Below are 27,279 nucleotides of genomic sequence, written 5' to 3'. Positions count from 1 at the left end.
GTTGCATTATTATGATTATCTTATCTTGCGTGTGGAGTCTGCCTCTGAATGCCGTTGTGTACGGATGACTATTGCTGTTCCTACTTACGAGTGTGTATTTGAGAACCTAAAATTCCCCCTCCCGTACCAATACCAATACATGTTACTCCGCCCAATTCTTCCCTGCCTCAACCCGCTCCCCTCCCTCCGCCACACCCATACAATACGCGTAGCAGGAACACCAGTCAGATTAATGCTAATAACAGAACAAGATAGACACTCCACGGCATTCGAGCAAGTATCCATTTTTACGTAACCCATAACACTGTACAATCACATACATTATTTATACATACACATTAAATACGTTTTTATATTTCTTTGCAGTTCTAACCATTGAGATTTACACAACAATCTGGAAGACTACTGTTATAGCTCGCAGCGGCCAAAATTACGCTCAGGCCGCGCTGCGGGCATAGCCCGTAGTAAGGTTTGACAATTCACTAAAAATCGAGAACGAGCTATGCACACATTCTGGTGGTTACATCGTGTTTCTTCATGTATTAGTTACGAGAGTATTTAAGCAGATGGCAGTATTATATGTCTAAGTCAGAGAATTTATGATATTTTCGACCAACAGTAGATGTTGTCACTCAGTGAGCTCTAAGACATGGCTTCTCGCGGCAAACATGTGCTTGACAAAAGTGATATTTTCGATATTTTATGATATATTATAAGTTTATGTGCAAATGAACATATTACTGACAAATGAATTCGAAACAATTTCTTACATTTCATTATGATTGGAGTTCGTTTTACGGCCTAGCGCATGTTCCCGCGTATTTCAAATTTGCGTGAATACGTAAGATTGTCTACATATTAGTAAAGTTTCCTGTTTAGAAGACTGAATTTTCTCTTTTTCAGAAGTCATTTGTGGTAAATGGAACAATATTTTTACATGTGAGTAACTTTTGAAAAAATTTATCAATTCAAATAAAATTTCATAAGAGCTCCCATTTTCATTTATTGTAATTATTATTATTATTATTGAAAAATTATTATTCTTATATTGTAGTCATCATAGTCATTATTGTTGTTGTTTTGCAATTGCAATGCACATTTTATATTAGCAAAATAGGGTAAATATAACAGTATTTCAGAAAACTGAACTAGCTTATTTAACCGTCAGACCTTTTTTTCCATTTGCAAAATATGGTATAATTTATAAACAATTTTAATATCTCACGTGATAGTTGACATAATACAAACAGCGTTTTTCAAAACTAGATACTCAAAATACCACAAAGAAAAAAGAATCATGCAAATATCTCCTACAGGCACAGAGATACAATGTTTTAAATATCATTAAAAATGCCCAGTCCAGAATGTTTGTTAGGGATATTAAGGCCCAGACTGGAAAGGGTTAATCATGATATCAAAAATAACTTTTAACATCACAACATCTCATTCCAATTTTATATAACCAATAATTGTAAACATTCTTAATTGTAATTATTTGTTTTAAGATTATCCATTGTGCTGAAGATGCCCATTAAGAAGGGCGAAACATGTTCACAACCTTTCTATGTTTTATAATTACTTAACCACAGAATGTGGTATTGTAAGTATTAAGTAGGTTAACATTAAATGTATATTTTGTAAATTGTATGTAATCGTACTACTGTTCGTTAAAAGTGAGAAAATGTGCGGTTTCTCATTTGAGGGAGTATTTTACAAAGTATATGATAACACTGCTTTTAATCTCTACATTCCTCCTGACGTTTTTGTGATGGCCTAAGTTAACTGCAGTTAGGAAAACCACAAAGACAGTCTTTCTGAGAATCCCGTAGCAAAGCACGGGTACACCAGCTAGTAATATATATAATACGTGGTAATTTCAAAGGATAAGTGGCACTTCTGGGGAGCCTCAAGAATGTTCAGATTTTCTTGCCAGTTAGCAGCGAGATTGTTGAATAGCAGAGTGAGCCTCTTTGTGCTTGTAATTTGCGTTCCATTCAGAAGACAGAAAAGTATTTACTGTTGAGTGAAGTGTAGCTAATATTTGCTTATATCTCGATTAGGAACATAATCGTGTAAAATTGATTAGCGTGGTGTATATTAGGGGCTGCCTGGCCGAGGCGGTAAAGGTGTGTTCGGTTCGCCCGGAAGGACGTGGATTCGAATCCCCGTCAGGAAGTCATAAAATTTAAGAAATGAGATTTCTGCTTCCGGAGGTACATATAGCCCTGAGGTTCACTCAGCCTACACCAAAAATGAGTACCAGGTTAATTCCTGGGGGCAAAGGCGGCTGGGCGTAGAGCTAACCACTCTACCCCATCTCGTGCCGCGGTTAACAATGGTGGAAGCCTTTACCTTCCACTCCTCCAAGGGCCTTTATGGCCTGTACGGAGGTGACTTTGTTTTGTCTTTGTGGTGCATATTTGTCATGTGATAGCTTATTTATGGATACGGAGAATGTTGTGAAATTCCTTAATAATGAAGACAAAATTAAAATATGTCAGAAAGTGGACTGGCATAAGCGCACAGAGGTCGCGAATGTTGAAACTCGATCACTCAAGTTGGTCAAAGTTTTTTTAATTCAAAATGGCGGCCATATTCATTCCTCGCAGTTTCAGATGGCCGAGTGTAACCTCCAATTCATCGTCTAAGAGTAACAAGAAAATACCCCACTGCTCTGAAATAAAAGGCTCCTACTAACATTTGCAAATAATATTTCTGTTACAAGTGAACTATGTAGGATGAGTGGAATGTAATTTTTTTAAAGACTTTATTGGCGAAGTACCATATAATGTTTCATTTATCATGACCGAACCTGTACTGTTATTTGTAGAGCATAAGATAATTTAATGACCTAACCTGTACTGTATAATGTTGTAACATAGGCATTTGTAAATAGTAGAATTCTGTCTATAATTCCTGGAAAGATCTAGAAAGTTACATAACTTTGGTACTGGGTGTGTTACTTTGTTGGTATGTGTTCTAGAAAGTGTGTTCTGTTTATTCTGGAAAAATACGACTTTCACGATCATGCATATTCTAGAATGTTAGTCTGAGTTCTCGATCGAAAGTAAGGTTGTGATTGGTGAGTCTAGGTGGCGATAGGGGACACGTGCACGCTGATTGGTTGCCTCCAAGGCCAGTAATTCCTATATATAGTGAGCGAGGTAGTGTTCGAAGGTATTCTGTATCCTGAATTCTGTTGGTCTCGGTTATCTGTCTGCGAGCAGCCTATCTGGATGACGTCCCTCCGGTTTTCGGGATGGCACACTCCTCGGATAAGCACTCTTGAATCCTGTTCCTGCAAAAATTCCGTAATGTTCCGATTTGGTTTTCACACAGGAGTCTGCCCTAACCTCGCCTAGATTCACCAAATTAGTTACTTATGACGCCTTAGTTTTTCTGCTAGACTTACCTGTTCGTTTTCCAAGGCATTCCCGTTTTGTTTCACTAAAATATGTATATTGTAGTTTGATAGAATTTCCCTTGGGGTTTGCCTCTCATAGTTTTGTATCACTTTAGGTACGGTACGCTAGATTTTGGATAACCTGTAAATTGCATTGTACTACTGCACTGGTAACTAGATGTACAGCTGATTTGTAATTTGAATTTACACTGCTACGAACAACCTATGTATATCACTGAACTTATAGCTCATAACTTGGAATGTATATGTAGAATTATCTTGTAAATAATATTTTTAAAACTAAGGATCACGGTGATTCATTTCGGAATCCGCTATCTAAGCCATGTCCATGCCTTTGGTAGGTTCCCAGCCCTTCCATCTTCCCTTATTGTCGTTCACTAGTTGGCGCTACTGATAGTTACGTACTTGTTTTGTTGGAGATCTGCGTATTCTAGCTACTGTTTTCCCGAGTGTGTAGTGTTTACTTATATTGTGTATTGTGCTCTTACCCTCCCTTTTAACTGTGTTTGTGCCTTGTTTAGTGTTACCACTGTGGTAGAGGTACCATTTTGGTAGCAGAGGCAAGCGCTAGATTGCGGAAGAAGAAAAGTGAACCGTGATCATACCTAACCTAAAACTCCGTAAAAGTTGTGGTTCGTATATCGCTTGAAATCTTGTTTCTACCTGCCAGGATGGCTCGCGCTGTTCCTAATCCTTTCCATTTAAGAAAGGCAGAACTGATTTACGAGTTAAAAATTCGCAAAATTAATTCGACAGGGAATGTCAGAGATGACACTAGCCTGTTGAAGCAGTCCCTTGACCTACCTGTAACCATACCTGAGTTCACTACAGACGAGTTGCGTGAGTCTTTGGCCGTGATTGAAGACAGGTTACCCGAATTTAACGCCATTCTTTTGTCCTTTAGTGCTTCGAAGCCCTCGAATGGCCAATTAGCGCGGGTTAAGGGGCAGTTATTACATTATTTAGACAGGATTAAGGATTTGTTGTCTGTTGAATTGCCGGAAATTGAGCGGCAGAAATGTCAAACCTTACTAGAACAGTTTTCCACAATTTTCAACAGAATCAGTGGTTTGTTTGAAGGCAATAACACCATTTCTCAAATTCAAGTGTCGACCCCATCTGCAATGAGTGAGAGTGTTAATTGTGGCGAGGCATCTGTTGCTGTTCAAGTGGGCAATCTGACACCTAGTGCTGGTGTTAGGCATATTCAGGAGTCTGAGGTGACTAATGCTGCCCTGGGATCTTCTGTTTCATTGTCTGGACCTAAGACACCTGTAAGTCATTCTGATGATACATCTCTTTTGCATGTTGGTAACCGTACTAGTTTTCCTATGATTCCTGCTAATTCCGCTGAAGCTCAGTGTTTACCTTCTATTCCTAATCAACCCGGGTCTGATTCAATGGTGCATAACCACCCACCTGTCCTAGCACCACCCGTATCGAGTTGCATAACCTCTACACAACCGGTTAATGCCCAAATGGTCTCTCAGATTAGTGAGAACCTTTCTCAAATTAGGTTGTCTGCGCCCATAACATTGCACGATAATGTTAATCCTAACCTATCCTGTACTCCGTCCTTTTCACAAGGGCACCCGAATCAAAGGCACGAGGCCTTGCTAAACCCTCTGGAATATTCTAAGCCTTCCCAAGCACCCCCTACACCTGTCTTCCCCCAGATTTTCTCCAATCTGCCTCACCCGTTGCACACTGTGTTTAGGGGTATCTCTAAATTTTCAGCTAACTCCGTTGATGAAGTTATTTCCTTCCTTCGCTTTCTAACCGAATTCAAGGCTCAGGCAATAGTGTATAATGTCAGTAACGACAATGTATTTCAAATTCTATACCCACATGTCTCTGGAGCTCTTTCTGAGCACATTGCCAGGGCCATTACTGAAAGATGGTCAGTAGATCAATTTCATGCCCATGTTCTTGAATATTTCATTCCTGCTCGTGCCTTGTCTGCATTAGTGCAGAAGCACTATTTTAGAGTACAACATTTTAATGAGTCACTATCTGAGTATGTTCAAGACATTAAGCTCCAAGCTAAAATTTTCCGGCTCCACTATTCGGAGGCTCAGATTGTTGCCAACATAGTTGAAGGTCTCGCCCCCAACTATAGATCATATCTGGCTCTTTCACCCCGACCTGCAACATTCGCCCAGTTGGAAGCAGTTACAGTGTCCGCTGAAGGCATTCGATATGCTGACCAGCTACGCCTGGCATTAGCCCCACCTCCTATAACCGTACCCCCTACTCAGGATTATATAACCACCCCGTCACCTGCTTCCAACGCGCGTAATCCCCGTTCATGTTTCAACTGTGGCTCCACGGCTCATCTCAGGCGGGATTGTCCCAAGGCCGGGACATTAGACAATAGGAAACCTGCGATGGGTGGAGGCTCGTCCACCAGTACTTCTTGCCGTAACTGTGGATCAACTAGGCATTTCTCTAGGCAGTGCCCACGTAACACTTCTGGCTCTGGACCGCCAGGCCGTAGTAGTGCTAGATGACTAACCGCCTGTTCTGATGACAAATCCCAAAGCATGGCTTCTTGTCTTATCGATCATGACTGTACCTTGGTTGATTTACTTTATTCTGAGGCTAATGATTGCTCCCAGGCTGACTCGGGTCTTCATTTCTTACAATCTTGTAGGATTTCTGCCATACCTTCTTGTAAACTACCATATTTATGCATAGAGGTAAATAATGAACCTGTCTGTGCATTGCTAGACTCTGAGAGTAGTGTCACCTTGATGAGTGAGACCTGGTATGATTCTATGAAAACTGTTTGCAAGCTACCTACATTACAACCAGTGTCCTTAACATGCCAGACTGCTAATTCCAATTCATTGAATATTGTAGGGTCCCTACAGGTCAAGATTAGAGTCCGTGATTTCACCTGGAAAATGCCAGTGCTAGTGGCAAAAGATTTATCCTGCCAATTCATATTGGGTGCAAACTTTATTGCTAAAACAGGCATGATTTTGGACCTCCAGTTCAACAGATTCCATTTTAAATTTTCTGCAAGAACCTTTGAGCTGTGTGATCGCTCCCCTATTCTGCCTTGCCACGTTAACGCTGTTCCTGAAGATTCCGATGAACCCAAGGCTTTTGATTTTAATCACTTACCCGAAGAGCAGGCCAATCAACTTAGGAAACTCTGCGATAAGTTCCCTGATGTCTTCACCGACAGGTTAGGTGTCACCAATGTATTAGAATACAAAATTGAGGTTACGGATAGCATACCTGTTCGCTCTCCTCCGTACCGGTTGTCACCTCCCAAAATGAAAGCCCTGAAGGCTATCATTGATCAAATGCTCGCTGATGGAGTGATACGCCCTTCCAAGTCAGCCTATTCTTCTCCAATGTTTCTGGTTCCCAAACCACAAGGTGGTTATCGGCCTGTAGTGGACTATCGGATGTTGAACCGTAAGGTAGTCCTCCAATCTGTCCCACTTCCTGATTTGCACTCTTGTTTTTCTTGGTTCGCTAATGCAAAAATTTTCACCACTTTCGATTTAAATCAGGCTTATTACCAGATACCCCTTGCCGAAGAATCCAAGCATCTCACTGCATTTGCAACCGATTGGAACCTATATGAATTCGAACGCGTCCCTTTTGGCCTAGCAACTGGAGCGGCTGTCCTTACACGGTTACTAGATTATGTCGTATCGGACATTAAGTTCAAGTTTGTTTATAATTACCTGGACGATCTCGTAATTTTCAGCGAAACCTTCGAGGAACACCTACTCCATCTCAACGAAGTGCTGGAAAGACTGCGTAAAGCAGGTCTAACCCTCAAGGCATCCAAGGTTTCCTTCGCACAACCCCAGATGTCCTTCTTAGGACATATCGTGTCGGGGAGGGGTGTCGCAATCGATCAGTCTCGTACTGCCGCCATCCAGAATTTTCCCCCTCCAAAGGACGTCAAGGATGTAGCCTGATTCATTGGCATGGTGAATTTCTTTCGCAAGTTTATTCCTAATTTTGCTGAACGTGCAGCTCCATTGAACGATTTGAGAAGAAAGGATGCCAAATTTGTGTGGGGTGATGCCCAACGTGAAGCCTTCATGGACTTGAAATCTGCCTTATGTAACGCCCCTGTACTGGCTATGCCAGACTTTTCTAAACGCTTCATCCTTCAGACTGACGCCTCTTCCTCAGGCATATCCGGAGTTCTTCTACAGGAATTTCAAGAAGGGCGTCGTCCTATTTCTTATGCTTCCAGTGCCCTAAATCCTGCTGAGCGCAATTATTCCATTTATGAGTTGGAAGCCCTGGCTGTTGTCTTCTCCTTAGAACGCTTCAGAATGTACCTGGAACATCTCCCTTTCGATCTGGAAACTGACAATCAGGCGTTGAGTTGGGTACTGGCCAAGCCGCGAAAGACCGGTCGTCTAGCACGATGGGCAGTGCGCATCTCAGCCTTCCAATTTCAAGCCCGCCACATTCGTGGCACGGAAAACGTTGTGGCTGATGGCCTCAGTAGGATGTTCCATCCAGACAGCTCTGACCCTCAATCCGAGCCAGTTGACTCATCTCCCGAGCAAGTATCAGCTTTTGTCAATGCTCACTAACTCTCCCTTCCTTTTCAAGGATATTGCCAAACATCAAGAGGATGATCCTGAGTTAAAAGCCATTGTCGACAAGATTAAATCCGGTGAGCATGTTAAGCCCTATATTCTTAAGAATGGTGTCTTGTGTTGTCCTGCTCGTGGTCGCAGAGACCCCAAAATTGTAGTCCCAACTAACCTGGTCCCGGCTCTCTTCAAATACTTTCATGAATCCCCAGTGGGCGGTCACCTGGGCGTTTTCAAAACAAGGGAAAAAATCCGTAACCACTTTATTTGGAAATCCATGGATAGTGAGATCCGTACCCTTGTCAAGTCCTGTAAGACTTGCAACATCAGTAAACCTGCCCCGAATACTCGTCTAGGTCTCTTGTCTTCTGAGCAAGCTTCTCGCCCCATGGAAAGACTGTTCATAGACTATATTGGTCCTTTCCCGAGATCTCGGAATGGTCATCGTTTCATACTCGTGTGTGTTGACGCCTTTTCGCGTTTTACGTGGCTGTTCCCCACTCGGATGGCTAACGCCAACACCACCATCTCGTGCTTGAAACAGATATTCGCCTCGTTTGGACCCTGTCAATTCTTGGTAAGTGATAACGCAAGAGCCTTTACTTCTGCCCAGTTCCAGAATTTCTGTTTTGATCTATCCATTGCTCATGTAACCACTACCCCGTATTACCCGAAGCCCAATTATGCTGAGAGAGTGAATCGTAACCTGCGATCTGCCCTAATCGCTTATCACTCCTCAGACCACTCCAAGTGGGATTCCTCATTGAATTGGTTGTCATTTGCATTTAACACTGCTGTCCATGAAAGCCACAAGCAAACCCCTGCTTCGTTGATGTTGGCTTTTACTCCAAATTCTCCTCTATCTAACCTATGGTCAATTAATGATCTTCTGCCCGACGATGCCAGCCCAGAAAAGATCCGAGCTAATTGGCACCGTGCACGAAAGAACTTGAAGGTTTATTACGCTAAGGTCCAGCGTAATTACAACCACGGGCGAAGACCGCACAATCTCTCTGTGGGTGACCAGGTATTTATTAGAACTCATCCCGTCAGTAGTGCTGCGGACCATGTTATCAGTAAGTTGGCCCCCAGATTTCGAGGTCCCTGCACCATCTTAAAGTTCCTTACCCCGGTGACATTGTTGGTGAGCGATCCCGAAAGGAAAAGGATCAGCAGAGTACATCTTTCCCAGATCAAGGTACCTTAAGTCTGGTAGGGAAGGGTAAATACCATTGTTGGTGACCTTGTAGATTTAGTTGTAAGTTATTTGTAAGAATATAGTTATAAAATAATTTTATTGTGAGGTTATTTATAAGGTTTTGGTAATAAGATAATAATAAGTTTTATTGTAAGTTAGTTGTAAGTAATTGTGTAAGTGAATACTTTAGGTATCCTCTAGTGTAATCGATTTAGTATTATAAGCTAGATAAGTTTTAGTTTAGGGTCACTACTTGGAATTTTCTTCCTTTTACGGTCAGGTTTAGGGCACCCTCCTGTAGTTTCTTTTCACCCCCACCATAATCTTGTCATGAATTTTAGATAGCAGTGCTTACCCCGGGGCTAGTGCCCTAATATCCCTGGTATGCGAGGGAGTCCCTACTGCATATTCATTAAGCCACCCATCCGGTGACTCTACGCGAGATCTTGAGCCCAGCAGCATATTTTTACCTCAAAGTATTCCCCTGTCTGCTGCGGTTTGTGTGTGTTACAGTGGCTGCAGTGACCAGGTTTTTCGGGCAGCGACCTGAAGTGCCAAATTGGGAGGCACACTGTGTGCCTTTGGCGTCAACATCCGGCATCACTATCCTGCGGGGAATGTCCTGTTGGTGGCAGGCGGACTGGACGGTGTCTCGCCCCTGCTTATTTGGTGCAAGAGACCACTGAACTGCATCTCGCCTAGGTGTCCGGTTTGGACTGACATTGAATGGAGGCTGGCGTCAAACGGCCGTGTCGGCAGCCGCATCATCAGCAAGAACCGGTGCCCTAGCTGTGCTGTGACGGTTGTGGGGAAAGTAGTACAAAAGTGTTAGCAACAAGTGGGAGTTTTGGTATTTCTAGAATTTGGAAGAAAGTATGGTGTACATGATTTGGTGGACATACTACAAATTGCCTAATCATATGTGAAAGAAGGCATTTTGAAGTGCAATGTGACAATCCATGTGGATTTTGTGATATTTATTCAAGAGGTGGATCTATATTATTGTTGAAAATTATGTGACAGTTTGTGTTGGTTGGTTATCGCAAAGGCTACTTCAAGAAATCGTGTGTGTTAAAGTACTATTGGTACTGTGTGAAAACGTTCTATCGCTTGCTCCCCAGTGATGTTATATTATTGGTCGAGCAGGGCTCGACTTTCGGGGGGAGGAAGATGTTACAAGTGAACTATGTAGGATGAGTGGAATGTAATTTTTTTAAAGACTTTATTGGCGAAGTACCATATAATGTTTCATTTATCATGACCGAACCTGTACTGTTATTTGTAGAGCATAAGATAATTTAATGACCTAACCTGTACTGTATAATGTTGTAACATAGGCATTTGTAAATAGTAGAATTCTGTCTATAATTCCTGGAAAGATCTAGAAAGTTACATAACTTTGGTACTGGGTGTGTTACTTTGTTGGTATGTGTTCTAGAAAGTGTGTTCTGTTTATTCTGGAAAAATACGACTTTCGCGATCATGCGTATTCTAGAATGTTAGTCTGAGTTCTCGATCGAAAGTAAGGTTGTGATTGGTGAGTCTAGGTGGCGATAGGGGACACGTGCACGCTGATTGGTTGCCTCCAAGGCCAGTAATTCCTATATATAGTGAGCGAGGTAGTGTTCGAAGGTATTCTGTATCCTGAATTCTGTTGGTCTCGGTTATCTGTCTGCGAGCAGCCTATCTGGATGACGTCCCTCCGGTTTTCGGGATGGCACACTCCTCGGGTAAGCACTCTTGAATCCCGTTCCTGCAAAAATTCCGTAATGTTCCGATTTGGTTTTCATACAGGAGTCTGCCCTAACCTCGCCTAGATTCACCAAATTAGTTACTTATGACGCCTTAGTTTTTCTGCTAGACTTACCTGTTCGTTTTCCGAGGCATTCCCGTTTTGTTTCACTAAAATATGTATATTGTAGTTTGATAGAATTTCCCTTGGGGTTTGCCTCTCATAGTTTTGTATCACTTTAGGTACGGTACGCTAGATTTTGGATAACCTGTAAATTGCATTGTACTACTGCACTGGTAACTAGATGTACAGCTGATTTGTAATTTGAATTTACACTGCTACGAATAACCTATGTATATCACTGAACTTATAGCTCATAACTTGGAATGTATATGTAGAATTATCTTGTAAATAATATTTTTAAAACTAAGGATCACGGTGATTCATTTCGGAATCCGCTATCTAAGCCATGTCCATGCCTTTGGTAGGTTCCCAGCCCTTCCATCTTCCCTTATTGTCGTTCACTAGTTGGCGCTACTGATAGTTACGTACTTGTTTTGTTGGAGATCTGCGTATGCTAGCTACTGTTTTCCCGAGTGTGTAGTGTTTACTTATATTGTGTATTGTGCTCTTACCCTCCCTTTTAACTGTGTTTGTGCCTTGTTTAGTGTTACCACTGTGGTAGAGGTACCAATTTCAATATTTTTGTTGGTCCCTGTGCACGTTTCCATATTTGTTTCACACCTTTCAGTGTACCGGTACTTGTTATTTTGCAATCCCCAGCAGAAAAGGTTTTCATAATTGTTCTCTCGTGTTTTTCATACCTTTTAATACATTGCTCTCGTATTTAGAAATGGTACATAGGCCTATACTTTACATTGTACCCGCGGATTCACGACGTAAAATGCCCTCGTGTAGGAAAAAATTATATCTAGTGTTTCCATATCCCTGTTGAATAGTTTTTATTCGTCATTAGTGCGTTTTCTTGCTTAACATGTTCTTTTTTCCTTGTTCCCTGCACAAACGTCTTAACAAGGTTTCACTGTACTTGCTTGTTTTTAATGCTACTTTAGGTAATGTAATTTCCCCCCGATCATCATATTTTAAACTTTTACATTTTTTGTCTATCCTCAAGATACTTAAAGTACATACTTTTCCAGCTTTTGAAGAAAGAAGATCCCTTACGTCTGATTTTTTAATCAAAACTCGAAGACTGACTTGTTGAGGTTTTAACCCAACATGAAGGAAAATTTTATCTTATTATTATCATCATCATCATAATAAGTATTTTTTAATTAGTTTATACCAATTTTTGTATCCTTTTTAAGTGAAGATGTTCCATATTAGGAATGAAACATGTACTTTTTAATATTGTAATTAGATTTTAAGCTGGATTAAAAAAACCTACAACCTGTTTTCCAGACAGTGACCAGGTCAGGGATGGAATGAATGAAGCCCCACTGATCTCTATACCTGGATGGCTGGTAGCTTGGGTAGCAGTAAGCCGAATAGAAGATGACTGGCGTAGTAAGATGACAGCGAGCGCATGGTGCAATAGACCACGAGGAGCGCGCTTGCTTTGTTTATGCTTAGTTCAGTGACGCCAGGCCTCTTGATTGTAGTTCCACGAGTGTTCTGTGCTGTGTTATTGCAAAGTAAATAGTAGTGTATTTTACGAATTTAGGTTCGTTGCCTTGTAGTATACTTGTGAATTACAAAATTCAATTTAAATATGTATGTGTTTATCTGAAATATGAATGAAGAAACATTCTACGGGGTATTAACATACCGCAGTATTCAGCTTATGGATGTACAAACAGAACCGATCAGCAGAAGGAGAAATCATTTCATCGGGGAGTTTTAATAATAATGTTATTTGCTTTACGTCCCACTAACTACTTTTTTAAGGTCTTCGGAGACGCCGAGGTGCCGGAATTTAGTCCCGCAGGAGTTCTTTTACGTGGCAGTAAATCTACCGACACGGGGCTGTCGTATTTGAGCACCTTCAAATACCACCGGACTGAGCCAGGATCGAAGCTGCCAAGTTGGGGTTAGAAGGCCAGCGCCTTAACCGTCTGAGCCACTCAGCCCGGCTCGGGGAGTTTTATACTGTACATAAGAATCTTCCTAGGGTAGTGTTTTGAGTTTTAGGTTTATCGTATCTTATTTCGCATATTCCGGGAGCAAAATGGCAATTAATTTTTGTAGGTTTCCTTTCTCGAGACCCGAACATCTAAGATCATCGATTAGGAGTATCAGGCGGGAGAATTGGGAGCCTTCTAAAACAGCTGTTCTCTGCTCGGATCACTTAGAGGAAGACTGTTTTGATAGAAATGGGCAAACTGTACACCTTAGAAGTGATGTACAGCCAACTGTTTTCAGTTTTACTGAACATTAACTGCAAGTAAAGATTTACTTATATTTTTTTCTCATAATTAAACTGACGGTTTCGATGAAAATGAAGTCTGGAGGAATTCTAGACCTTATTTACATCAGTAATAATTATGGGTTTTGACACTGGAGTGGTGGGAGAAGGGAAAGTGTGGTGGGTGTTTGGGGCTATCCCATTATATTATTCGTGGTATTTGGGACTCTTTTAACTGGTGTTACATATTTCTGATGATGACTATCAATATCGCTTTGCTAGCTGAATTTAATTAAAGAGGTCTGTAATAGTAAATTAAGCTGCAGGTAATGTGATATATTGACAAGTTTTGAATATTTGCTGGTTTTATAAATGTGTACCTTTGCTTCAATGATATTTTAATTTGATAATATGCGCGTTATTTCATGGACACAGGAAACAGAAATTCATCATCAAGCACCGATTACGATATGTCGAATCTAGGCCTGTATAGTGAGCTACGTTTATAGGTACATCATTTTAAGAATGCATCATTTCGTGGCATACATGTATACAATTTACAGCAATGTTTCCAGAAACTGGTTTTCACTCGTATTGTGTTACCGATCGCTAATTGCATGTATTCAGCACCTAAGTTAATATTTGCCGGCCGTTATTATACACTCATGTTTATTGCTATCCCGGAGATTTACTGACCTCGGAATGACTTGTCAGTGATCCCAATGTCCTTATGCTTTGAGTGAACATGTCTCTATATTTTTAATTATTCCAATGCGCCATTAATTGCGACTTAAAATTGACTATATTATCATTGCTTCCCCATAAGGAGAGCTCTAGGTTGGGTACGCCAACATGGCGAACCGCGCGCTCAACTTGACGTACTTTCTCCTGCAGCGGAGACCTGTCATCAGCGATCCATGTATAGAGATCAGTGATGAAGCCCCCATCTTGCAGCAATGATAGGAATTGTGCCGGCTGCTGAAGCCTTTGCACTCCTCTGGGGCAATGATTAATGACTGACAGATGAAATGATATTGGAGAGTGTTGCTGGAATGAAACATGACAGCGAAAACCAGAATACCCAGAGAAAAACCTGTCCCACCTCCGCTTTGTCCAGCACAAATCTCACATGGAGTGACTGGGATTTGAACCACGCAACCCAGCGGTGAGAGGCCGCCTGAGCCACAGATGCTTTTAGATTGTAAGCTGGAGCATGTTACATAATTGCATAACTAGCAATAAAAAACAAACAAGTATTGGAAGATGGGCTTCTTCATTCAACCTAAGCTTAGTTGAGTTGATGCCAATACGGGACAAAAAATGAGATTTATAAGCTGAATGTTGTCCTCGTCACTTGGTTTGTCTGCCATCACTCTCCGCTCCTAGAACGGTTGAAATACCCACACAAACAACCCGATCTACTTTACGTTTGGAAGCCACGCTTCTTGACATAAATGGCTCTGCCAGAGCTTTGTGCAAGGTGCTGAAACAAATGCATTTTAGGAGTCTATGACAGTTCTACAAACCAATATGCAGCCTGAACTAATGCAATGTGTATTGCGCGAGGAGACTTGCGACACGTTATCATGTTGCGAGCTGTACTAAGAGGCAGATTGGACTAACAAAATTCTGTTTAACGTAATTATGTAATTTATGCCCAGTGGATGAAATAAATTCTTTATTCATTTATTGCATAAGACTCCAGGGCGATGTCATATGCAGTCACCCACAAGAGAAATAAGCAATACATTATTTTTGCTAGTTGCTTTGCGTCGCACTGACACAGATAAGTCTTATGGCAATGATGGGACAGGAAAGGCCTAGGAGTTGGAAAGAAGTGGCCATAGCCTTAATTAAGGTACAGCCCCAGCATTTGCCTGGTGTGAAAATGGGAAAACATGGAAAACCATCTTCAGGGCTGTCGACAGTGGGATTCGAATCCATTATCTCCTGGATGCAAGCTCACAGCCACGTGCCCCTGACCACGCGGACAACTCGCCCAGTAGCAAAAAATTTTACAATCAACTTATGCTATCATATCCACCATGGAAGGCTAGCACAAAAATGCCTGAAGATGTCACACCCATTTAAAGGGTTAAGCAAGCATAGCAGAAGGTTTACAGCTATGGACATCTGTGCTGAAATCAATAGAACTAGAGGACAACAAGTGTCAGTGTCAACTGTGAAATGCTGTTTACTTGATGTTGGACTGTGTTGACGTATATCTGCCAAAAAGTCTCTTAACAAGGAGAGAAAAATCTCAGTCTCTTCAGTGGGCCAGACAACACAAGAATTGGACCATTCTCCAGTAGAAACTTGTGCTATGTACTGAGGAGTCAAAATTTGAGAAATCTGGGTCAAATCGTTGTCAGTATGTCCATCATTGGTCAGAAGAAGGCTGTCTAACACCAACATTAGCATTATGGTTTGGAGAGACTTGGTGAGTGTAGAAGGAGCAAGGAAGTACCATCTGGAACTCAACTTATTGGAAGAGGGTTTGTTCTGCAGCAGGACAATGATCTGAAACACATGTCACAGCAGTGTATGTGAGAGACAAAGAATTATCAGGAGTTCTACAGTCACCTGATTTATCACCCATCAAGATGTTACAGAATGAACAAAACAATGTTCTGTTAACAGATGCGAAGATCTCTAGCAAAAGGAAATATAACCACCGAGATGTTGGAGAAGGTAACCAAAAGAATGCCAAATATTTATCAAGCAGTAATCAGAGCAAAAAGGGGACACACAAAGGCCACCAAGTTTGAACAGTGGAAGACAATGTTTTCTATTATTTGAACTTTTCTTTCTTTCTTTACTTATTTATTTATTATCTAACACAGGTTTTTTTTTTGCTAGGGGCTTTACGTCGCACCGACACAGATAGGTTTTATGGCGACGATGGGATAGGAAAGGCCTAGGAGTTCGAAGGAAGCAGCTGTGGCGTTAATTAAGGTACAGCCCCAGCATTTGCCTGGTATGAAAATGGGAAACCACGGAAAACCATTTTCAGGGCTGCCGATAGTGGGATTCGAACCTACTATCTCCCGGATGCAAGCTCACAGCCGCGCGCCTCTACGCGCACGGTCAACTCGCCCAGTTAACACAGGTTTGCCCTAACGATACAGAATAATGCAAAATAAACTTTACAAAGAAGAAAAGTCGATATTCTGGTCCAAAAGTGTGTCAGTTTGTGTATAACAGATGTTTATGTTTGTACCTTTTTTAAATATACATCATTTTAAGTATCACTAATGTGCTGCCTAATAAATAATAAGAACTAGCGTTTTCTTAAGGTGAGTTTAAAAGTTTTGTACAAATAAAAGAAATGTAGAGACTTACCATTTTCACTTTCCTCCTCTGAATCACTTTCCTCTTCTCCTGAGCCGCTCTCCGAAGCACTGCTATCTTCACCAAGAAGATCTTTGCGCAATGCACTATATTTCTCTTCATTAGCTTCAAACTCAGGATCAAACTTGAATACATCTGCAGAAAATAAATACTGTTAAACCAAGCAGTCAATAAGAGAGAAAGAGATGAAAAATCAAATTTCTACCACCACAGGAGTGACCAAGGTAATATGAATCATCAGTAACGGTCTGACTCCACCTACTAATAACATAAGCCATTTTTGTACAGTAAATATTCTTAACACTCTCAGCACCAAGCTCATATTTTGTATTTGTTCCCAGAAATAAGACAATTATAGCGCCTCCTCAGCACATACTCAACAGATCTTAGCTAACGATGCAATCCTACTTAATGAAGTATTCTCAAAAATCATTCAGGCACTGTGGAAAGATCTGCTTGACATGATGAGTACTCTCTTTAAGATGAATACAAGAATAAGAGACTCACTGAGGATATCTTCCGGATCTGTAGCATCTTCTAATGTTACTAGATGAGTGTACTGCTCTTCTTCCTCTACAATATCCAGCTCCTCTGTGACCGCCACGTGGTCACGAAACTCATCTTTCCGCACTTGAAAGATAACTTCAATCATGTACTGCACCTGTGAAATGTGAACATAAAACCTAATATAGAAATCTGCATTTTTGCTTTTTAGAGCTGTAAACCGCAAATGTTGAAAGAGAAAAGATATCCCTCATAACAAGCCCTCATTGCACCACATAACATGCAAGATTCTATTAGTTCTCATGATGACTTGAAGTACACTATACATCCCTGAAGTATTTTATTCATAAAAATGAAGGACATTTTACCAAAATACCTACTGAATTAAATAACACATTTTCTCGCATAATTAATGCCCTTGCATAATTTTAGCATCCCAATATTTTGGGGCCCAAAGTGGAGAAAAAGAAATGTTCACGTATTTGATGCACCCACTTCTTTGAACATCCATCACGCAGCTCTGTATGCCTTTCGAAATAAAGATCTCAACTATTCAGGTAGCAACAGCCTTCCCATTTCAAAACCAGGCATTCCAAATACTTGGCAATGTGCTGTATCAGCCAGTAGGAAATACCACTGCACTAGTTCAGTGAGTGAATCAACGCAGAAGTGACTAGTAACGCTCTACTCCAATCTGGTACAAATGTATTTTATGAGTTAATATTAAATTTTCACGACCGCATTGTAACTGAAACCAACTTTCAACCTACTAGGTTGTGTTACGTATGTTTAGTACGTGTTGAAGAGATGTTAAGTACAGAACAAAAATGGCCAACCGGATGCCACTGGGATCCGAACCCACAACCTCCCAAATTTGCGTTGGCTGCTCTACCAATTGAGCTATGGTGGCCTAGGCCATCTTTGTTCTTCTTCTTCTTTTATGACCACCTAGGATCACTTTAGTCAGTCCGTCGTTCAGGTCTCTTTGAAGGGACTGTTCGGGCTTTGCGGTCCTCCCAGTACTTCTTCAGACGCTCCGATCTTCGTGCCCTTTCCTCAGTTGAAAATGCGCGTGTTGTTGGTTTGTTTTGTGTAAGGGTAAAGCGGAGGTTTGTATTCTTGAGTTTTGTATTCAATTTTATCTTATTTTTGGTGTCTTCTGTTGTAAGGCCTATTTCCTTCAAATCCTCTCTTACGTCTCTGATCCATTTACATCCTGTTGTGGTATTTTTTGAGACGAGATTGTGTTGTACTAGTTGTTTCAGAAGTCTCGAGTCCTGCATCCTCAGGATATGTCCAAAGAATCCCAGTCTCCTCTTACGCATAGTATCTGTAATGAATTCTAGCTCTTTGTACACGACTTTGTTAGGTATTAACTGCCACTGTCCATCTGTCTGGTATTTTTTGTTGATACAGGTTCTTCCAATCCTCCTTTCAATTTTCTGAAGTCTCTCAGTCTTTGATTGTTTATTCAGGTAAAAGAGTGTTTCTGCTGCATATGTAGCTTCCGGTTTTATAACTGTGTTGTAGTGTTTTATTTTTGTATTTATTGATAGACATTTCTTTTTTTAGATATCCCATGTTAATTTTTGTGCTTTAGCTAATCTATTTGTTCTTACTTGGATTGAGATTTTTTTCATTTAAGTTATGTGTTATTACTTCTCCAAGATATTTAAACTGAGTTACTATTTTGATTTTATTACCATTTATGGTGACTTCTTTTAGCTGTGTTGGTTTTTGGAGCATAATTTCTGTTTTTTCAAATGATATTTTGAGGCCAATTTTATTTGCAATGTTTTGAAGTTCTGATATCTGGGTTTTTGCTTCTGTTATGTCCACTGCTAGTAATGCTAAATCGTCAGCAAAACCCAGGCAATTTGTTTTGATTTTTCGGCCAATCTTTATTTTGGGGGGACATTTTCTAAACCATTCCCTCATTACCATTTCTAGAGCACAGTTAAATAATAGTGGTGAGAGCCCATCTCCCTGCCGTAGTCCAGTTTTAATTTCAAATGTCTCTGATGTTTCACCCCTAAACTTCACTTTTGACTTGGTATTGGTGAGAGTCAATTTTATCATGTTTATTAATTTGGGGTGTAGTCCAAGGTGTCTTAAAATTTTAAACAGAGATTCTCTATGGATGCAATCATAAGCTTTCTTGAAATCTACAAATGTTATCACCATATCTCTGTTTCTTCTCCTGTTATAGTCCATTATCAACTTAAAATTCATGATCTGATCAGGACAGCTCCTCCAGGGTCTGAAACCTCCTTGATATTCTCCTAGTTCTTTCTCAAGTTGTAAACTTATCCTATTAAGGATGATTATTGAAAATATTTTGTATGTTATGTCTAGGAGCGAGATTCCCCTGTAGTTATTAGGGTCGGTTTTGTCCCCTTTTTTGTGCAGAGGATGGATGAGGGCTGTTGTCCAGTGTTCTGGTAGTTCTTCTTTAATCCAGATAGAGAGAAATTGTTGATGGAGGGCAACTTTTGCTGAGGTTCCTGCATATTTCCAGATTTCCGCAAAGGTCTGATCTTCTCCTGGCGCTTTGTAGTTTTCAAAATTTATTCAGAGCTTGGTAGACTTCCTTTATTGTGGGGGGGATTGATGTTTTCTGGTGATGTTTTTATCGGGGTGTTGGTGTCCAAATGGAGGAGTTCTGTAGGTTCCTCACAATTTAAAAGCTTGTTGAAATGTTTAGCCAGAATTTCTGCATTGTCTTTATTGTTATGGGCCAGCTTACCATCTTCATCTATCATCAGTAGGGTCGGGGGTTCATATTTTTGGAGCAGCTTTCTGAAGGTTTTGTAGTAGTCCCTTGATTTAGTTTCACTGAACTGTTCTTCAATTAACTGCAGGGTGTCCTTATGATGTTGTCTTTTTATTCTTCTTAAGACTTGGGTAGTTTCTTTTCTCTGTTTTACTAGCTTTTGATAGGATATTTCTGTCTTTTGGGACTGATGTAATAGCCATGCCTGATGTCTTTTCTCCACTGTTTCATCACATTCACTGTTCCACGATTGGTGTTTTTTACGTGGTTTAATTGGAGCTAGGTCTTCTGCAATTTGTTTAACCTGAATCCGCCCAGCGTGCCATATATGGCACGGCAAACTACACAGTCTTCTTGGACTCTTGTTATTGAAACCGCGTGCACTGTATCCAACGCTAAAAGTTACAACTTTATTCTCAAAAAATTCAATCTTGGGCGGATCCAGGGTTGTGTACTAAGTCTTCAAGTTTGTCTGTGATTTTTATTTTTTCAGTTGCTTTCTGGTAATTTTTGTTGTTGATTAGCTGGGTAGGATCTATTTTTCTTTTAGTTTTAAGGGCTTGCTTTTGTTGTCTCCTCTGGGGAGTGAGTTTAACTTTAATTTTAACTACGTAGTGATCTGAACCTGTGTCTATTCCTCGGAGGACTTTGACGTTATAGATCTCTTTGTGGTGGTATTTGTCCATGCAGACGTGATCCAGTTGCCATTCTCCTTTAGTGTAGTCAGGGTGTTTCCATGTTTTGAGTTTTTGAGGTTTCCTCTAAAAACATGTAGATTTTGAGATTAAATTATGGTTTCTACACAGGTCAACTAGTCTCTCTCCATTTTTTTTTTGTTCTATTGGAAAGGATCTAATGTACAGATCTGGCACTACTACCATCACACTGTAGAGTGTGTTTAAGTCGCCCATTGAGGGCCAAAGTCAATGAATATTGGATTTTTATGACCGCATTGTAACTGAAACCGACTTTCAACCTACTAGGTTGTGTTACGAACATTTACTACGTGTTGAAGAGATGTTAAGTACAGAACAAAAATGGCCAACCAGACACCAGTGGGATCCGAACCCACAACCTCCCAATTTCGCGTCGGGCGCTCTACTAATTGAGCTATGGTGGCCTAGGCCATCTTTGTTCTGTTGGAAAGGATCTAATGTACAAGTCTGGCAGTACTGCCATCACACTGTAGGGTGGGTTTAAGTCGCTCGTTGAGGGCCAACTCAATGAATACTGAATTTTCACGACCGCATTGTAACCGAAACCAACTTTCAACCTATTAGGTCATGTTACATACATTTAAATGTTCTGTACTTAACATCTCTTCAACATGTACTAAATGTACGTAACATGACCTAATAGGTTGAAAGTCGGTTTCGGTTACAATGCGGTCGTGAAAATTCAATATTCACTGACTTGGCCCTCAACAGGTGACTTAAACACACTCTACAGTGTGATGGCCATAGTGCCAGATCTGTACTTTAGATCCTTTCCATCATCATCATCATCATCATCATCATCTGTTTACCCTCCAGGTTCGGTTTTTCCCTCGGACTCAGAATGACCAGTACCTCGCCCAGGCGGCCTCACCTGCTATGCTGAACAGGGGCCTTGCGGGGGATGGGGAAGATTGGAAGGGATAGACAAGGAAGAGGGAAGGAAGCGGCCGCGGCCTTAAGTTAGGTACCATCCCGGCATTTGCCTGGAGGAGAAGTGGGAAACCACGGAAAACCACTTCCAGGATGGCTGAGGTGGGAATCGAACCCACCTCTACTCAGTTGACCTCCCGAGGCTGAGTGGACCCCGTTCCAGCCCTCGTACCACTTTTCAAATTTCGTGGCAGAGCCGGGAATCGAACCCGGACCTCCGGGGGTGGCAGCTAATCACGCTAACCACTACACCACAGAGGCGGACTAGATCCTTTCCAACAGAACAAAAATGGGTTAGGCCACCATAACTCAATTGGTAGAGCAGCCAACACGAATTCAGGAGGTTGCCGGTTCAGATCCCACTGGTGTCCGGTTGGCCATTTTTGTTCTATACTAAACATCTCTTCAACACGTACTAAATGTACGAAACACGACCCAATACGCTGAAAGTCGGTTTTGGTATTTTATGAGTGTTTCGGGAACGGGGCATGCGTTTTCTTTGATCTCCAAATTGTTTGTTAGTTCACAGTGAGCAAGAATTCAAGTAATACGAGTATGGCACAGGGCAGCGGGCCGCAGGTATTCAGTGTCCTAAAGCAACGTGTGCTACTGCGGTAACAGACAAGTGCACTTCAAGCAACCAACAAGTCTCACAAAGCATTTCGCGGACCAAAAGATGGCAAATTTCAGAAAGTAGAGGCGGACACGCTTAAATATATGAGTCCGCTACGCAACGTTGGATATGCCGTTTATCACGAAATGCTGTATTTTAAAGAATGAGAAATAGCTGCTGCACATGGAATCAGTATCTCGGATTTGAAGGACAACCGAGGCGGGATGATTACTTTTATGAAGAGAAATGGCCTTTCTCTTCGAAGAACAACTTTACGCCAAAAATGCCGAATGATTTGAATGAAAAAGACATTGATTTTCATCGCTTTGTTAATGAGAAGCGTAAAGTGAAGGAAGATTTGTTCTCCCAAATAGAAACCGCAGGTCAGACGCCATTCAGTTTCCAAATGCCACAAAGTCAAACAACTGATAAGGAGGAGACATCGAGTGCTACGTACGCACTACCGGAAGCGAAAAACAACGATGTACTGCAATGCTTGCTGTAACAGGTGAAGGCAGAAAGCATGCACCTTACGTTGTTCTAAAACAAAAAACAATGCCTGAAGTAAAATTTCCACGAGGGATCCACATTCGTATAAGAAAAAAGGTGAATGGACATGTCAGTCGTATAAGATTAGATACGAACGGTTTCGGGTCCCTCCTTTGATGCCCGGCCCTTCTTGTGTTGGACAGTTTTCCTTTTTCTGCCGGTATGTCATTATTATGCACTTACATGAATGGTACTTTTATGAGTTCATGTTTATTTCACTTCAGGTCGTATTGCCAACTCGTAACAGGAAGAATATTTTCCGGTGTCGATACTTCAAACCCACGTGTCCAACTTACCTCACCTTCGAATTTTACACCAAATGATGGTAACAGAAGATGGGTTGAACCAATTGTATGTATATTATAATTTATGTACCTTTTAAATGTAAATGAAGTGTAATTTTTTTTTTAAATATTTGAATTCCTTTACGCATCCAAAGTTTTCACCTGTATTTTTCGTCAAAAAACTGCGTTCATTACACAAGAAAATATGATGCTTTGTGCAAATTAGGATATATGAAATGTTGGCAGAATACTATATCTTTTGGGTACGTTGGGGGAAGACATGTTGTATATTTTTCAGATATATACAAGCTGTGACCATACTAAAGTCACTCCTCTAAGGAAATACCAGTATAACAACATTTTGGAGACCTCTGAAATTAATTTGTTATACTGAAATAAGTCAATTCTTAAGAACTCACCTAGTATTATATCCATTAGTTATTGTTTTTAGGGCCAGAACTACGAGGTCATCTGCCCTGTTATATCAGCTGCAGGATCCATATAACTTCAAAATATCATTATAATAATAAGAGTTAAAGTACTGGCAGATGTTTTCAGAAAATCTATTTTTACATTGTACCAGCAAGTCTACACACTGTTCCAGAACATTTTCTGAAAAAATCTGTGATTTTCTTCTGAACAGATCCAGACACAAAAGCTCGTTCCAAATAGTCACCAACCACTGCACATGAATTTAAAACAGATTCTGGCACATCACATCGTGACACAAGAAAATCTTGAAGGCTATGTGCCATGTTCGTTGCCTGCTGAAGAGTCAAGCTCTGTCGATCACAATCATTTTGGGAGCTGTCTTCCTCTTCCTCCTCATCACATGGATCTCTATCATTCATAATGTCCTCCACAATTTCTTCATTGGTGATTTCTTTGTGGACTATTACATCACTATCTACATTGATGTAGTCGGTAAGACTTACTGTAGATGGCACATCCAACGTTGTACACAAACGCTTCCAATTCTCCTCGGTTTCCACATCATCCAACACTTCACTTTCTGCGACATCTTCTGTGCAAACAACTCCAGCTTTTCTAAAGAGTTTGTGATGATGTCTGCATTCAGGGATTTCCATGCAGCATTAAACATCTGCATTGCTTCCAATATGTTGATGTTAATGTCTCTATTCGTGGCAATGTTGCACAGCATTCGACGGACCACACGAGCTCAGTAATGCCGCTTTACTGCATGAATTATACCTTGATCCAGCGGCTGCAGAATTGAAGTTGTATTTGGAGGCAAAAATAATACTTTTATATGCTCCAAACAATTTTAGAAGAGCAATTGTCCAATAATAGAAGAATTCTCTTTTCGGCCTTCATCTGACGTTCCAAGTCCAACAACCACTCTTTGAATAGCACAGATGTCATCCATGCCTTAGAGTTGTGCCTGTATTCAAAGGGCAGATGTTGCATCCTCTTGAAGCACCTTGGCTTCCCAAACTTCCCAATTATGAGAGGCTTCAGTTTGTCCGTCCCTGTGGAATTGGTGCACAAAAGAGCCGTGATACGTTCTTCTGAACGTTTGCCCCCAAAACACTTATTTCCCTTAAAACCAAGGGTTTTGTTCGGCATTAGTTTATAAAATAACGCAGTTTCGTCTGCATTATAAATGTCTGCCGGCGAATATTATTTCAAGGCATCCTTTAGAGTCTCCAGCCGCCATGAAGACGCAACTTCCTTCGGGGCATCGTTAGCTTCACCATTTATAATTTTGTGGGATATGCCATATCTCTCCCGGAACCTATAAAGCCAACCAGCACTACCCATAAACTCAGGTGACCCAAGCGAACGTGCGAAAGATCGTGCACGCTCACATAACAGTGGGCCATTTATTGGAATATTTTTACTCCACATTTCCACAAACCACGTATAGACGGCTTGGTTCACCTCCTTGTAGTTGGCTGTCCTGATCTTCTTACGCTGTGGACCTAGGGCATCAGCATCAATGTTTTCCTCTATCTTACTTTTCTGTTTAAAAAAAGTAGAAAGTGTTGATGGGCTAATGCCATACTTCTTCGCTACATCTCCTTTCTTTTCGCCTTTCTTTACTTCCGGAATTTACGTTCTTCACTCAACGAAAACTGCTGTCACTTCTGCTTATCCATTTGCAATGATATGCACTTATTTATTTAACGAAATGCACACGAACTTTGCAAGTTTAATGATATAACCCTAACAGCAAGAAGTAGTAGTTCTCCAAGAGAGAGAGAGAAAACAAGCAGAAATCAGCCTGGACTTTTATTCATCTGATGCTATGATTGACCAGAGCTGGAGCAGTCCAAATAATGACATGAGAAGTCAAAGAGAATGTGAGAAGTGCTTTGAATAGGCTTTGCGAATGAAATATGAAGAAGAAACATGCAATGTATGATGTGAAGAAACCGTCGCGTTCACTGGTGGATTACAAACATCGCGATCCTACTCAGCCAATAGTAGGGCTCTCTAAAGACTAGGTATGCTCGCCTGCCATTATGGTTCATTCCTGCACTACGTTGGTAAGGCAGCTGACCGCCCCAGCCTTATATATATATCCCTATTTTTTACTGTTCTTGGCGCTAGAAAATGATGCTAAACTAACATACTGTAAAAATACTCTTTTTCAGAATTACTCAAACAGTTACTCAACATAAATATTAATATATTTTGTAAATGACTGTGTAATTTTTACTCGAGACGGTGATTGTAAGAGCAAGGTCGTTGATAATTTGCCTTTTAATAAACCAACAAAATAGGCAAGTACTCTCACTGGAGAAATATTAGAAAAAATAGCTTTCTAATAAATCGTTTTCTTATTATTGTATTATTGATAGGTAGATAGGTTGTTCATAAGCTATGGGTCACGGTACCGTCTAATGAAATGAGGGACACCGTGGTATTGATATAGGCTACTGTCATTCTTAAATCGTGGAATTTGACGAGGTAATCGGTCAGTGTCGAAGATGTATAAATTGTGATAGAAGATTTTGATACCATATGATATGACATAACAATAAACAGATTACCTTCCTCATTATCATATATGATTTATAGAAAACCCACACATACAGCTAATACCATAAAACAAGACTCTTTTCACCCACAGTCACATAAACGTGCTTCATACAACAGTATGGTTAACCGCGCCTTCAAAATTCCGCTATCAAAGGAAAACTTAAATAAAGAACTAAATATCATCCGCTCTATTGCCAAATTTAACGGTTATAACTCTTATTTTATTGAACAAATCATTAACAAATTTAGACACCGCCCTAACACAACACTCTTAAAAGATATTCCCAAACCAGCTGCTTACACCACATTCACATTCAATACAAATACCTATAGTATAGCTAATGTCTTCAAAAAACACAATACCATGATTTCTTTTCGAACTAATAATAGAAACCTTGAATTATTACATAACTCCCACTCTTTAAATAGAAGAAGTGTCTTTTCTAAATCAGGCGTATACCGTTTTAAGTGCCACAACTGTAATTTTTCTTACATAGGTCAAACTGGTCGCAACTTCAAAATTAGGTACTTTGAACACGTTAATGCAATAAAGCACAACAGATTTTCGGCAGTGGGACAACACATACATGACACAAAACATGCTTTCACTACAATAAACCAGGATATTGAAATTCTCAGCACTCTAAATAAAGGCCCTCTCCTAGACATCACCGAAAACTGTTTTATACACCTTGACCAGTTTTTCAATCCAAATCTTAATCTGAATGATATTTCTGAGAAACCCAATGCCCTTTTCGATTTTCTCATCTCCTTTTTCAATAACCTGAAGTCAACAAATAAGGAATCAATCTTTCACAATTTACACAATACCCTCTCATGCCACTTCCCCCTTCCGCAACACCCCCCTTGATCCTCCTTAGTTCCCCCCTCCCCACCCAAGGGGCTCTGAACTTCGGAGCGTGGGTTGGCGACCACGGGGCCCTTAGCTGAGTCCTGGCATTGCTTCCACTTACTTGTGCCAGGCATCTCACTTTCATCTATCCTGTCCGACCTCCCTTGGTCAACTCTTGTTCCTTTTCGACCCCGACGCTTTTAGGTTTCCGAGAGCTAGGGAGTCTTTCATTTTCACGCCCTTCGTGGCCCTTGTCTTCCTTTGACTGATATCTTCATTTTTCGAAGTATCGGATCCCTTCCATTTTTCTTTCCTTCCCACCCTCCATCCCCCAGGGGCTCTGAACTTCGGAGCATGGGTTGGCGACCACGGGGCCCTTAACCGAGTCCTGGCATTGCTTC

General features: G+C 40.8%; 1 protein-coding gene across 1 annotated transcript in view; it reads right to left on the bottom strand.

Annotated features, from left to right (window-relative positions):
- Positions 1-27,279, bottom strand: part of ncm (nucampholin) — a 202,837-nt gene that overhangs the window by 117,619 nt on the left and 57,939 nt on the right. Inside the window, exons 4-5 of the mRNA XM_067151843.2 lie at positions 17,158-17,311; positions 16,642-16,785 (exon numbers count right to left, since the gene is read on the bottom strand). Of these exons, the coding sequence (XP_067007944.2) occupies positions 16,642-16,785; positions 17,158-17,311 (298 nt within the window). The remainder of the gene's footprint in view (positions 1-16,641; positions 16,786-17,157; positions 17,312-27,279) is intronic.

Source organism: Anabrus simplex, chromosome 7 (assembly GCF_040414725.1).
Source record: "Anabrus simplex isolate iqAnaSimp1 chromosome 7, ASM4041472v1, whole genome shotgun sequence".
Classification (NCBI taxonomy): domain Eukaryota; kingdom Metazoa; phylum Arthropoda; class Insecta; order Orthoptera; family Tettigoniidae; genus Anabrus; species Anabrus simplex.
Note: the sequence above shows the minus strand (reverse complement) of the source record. Positions and strands in the feature narration are given on the sequence as shown.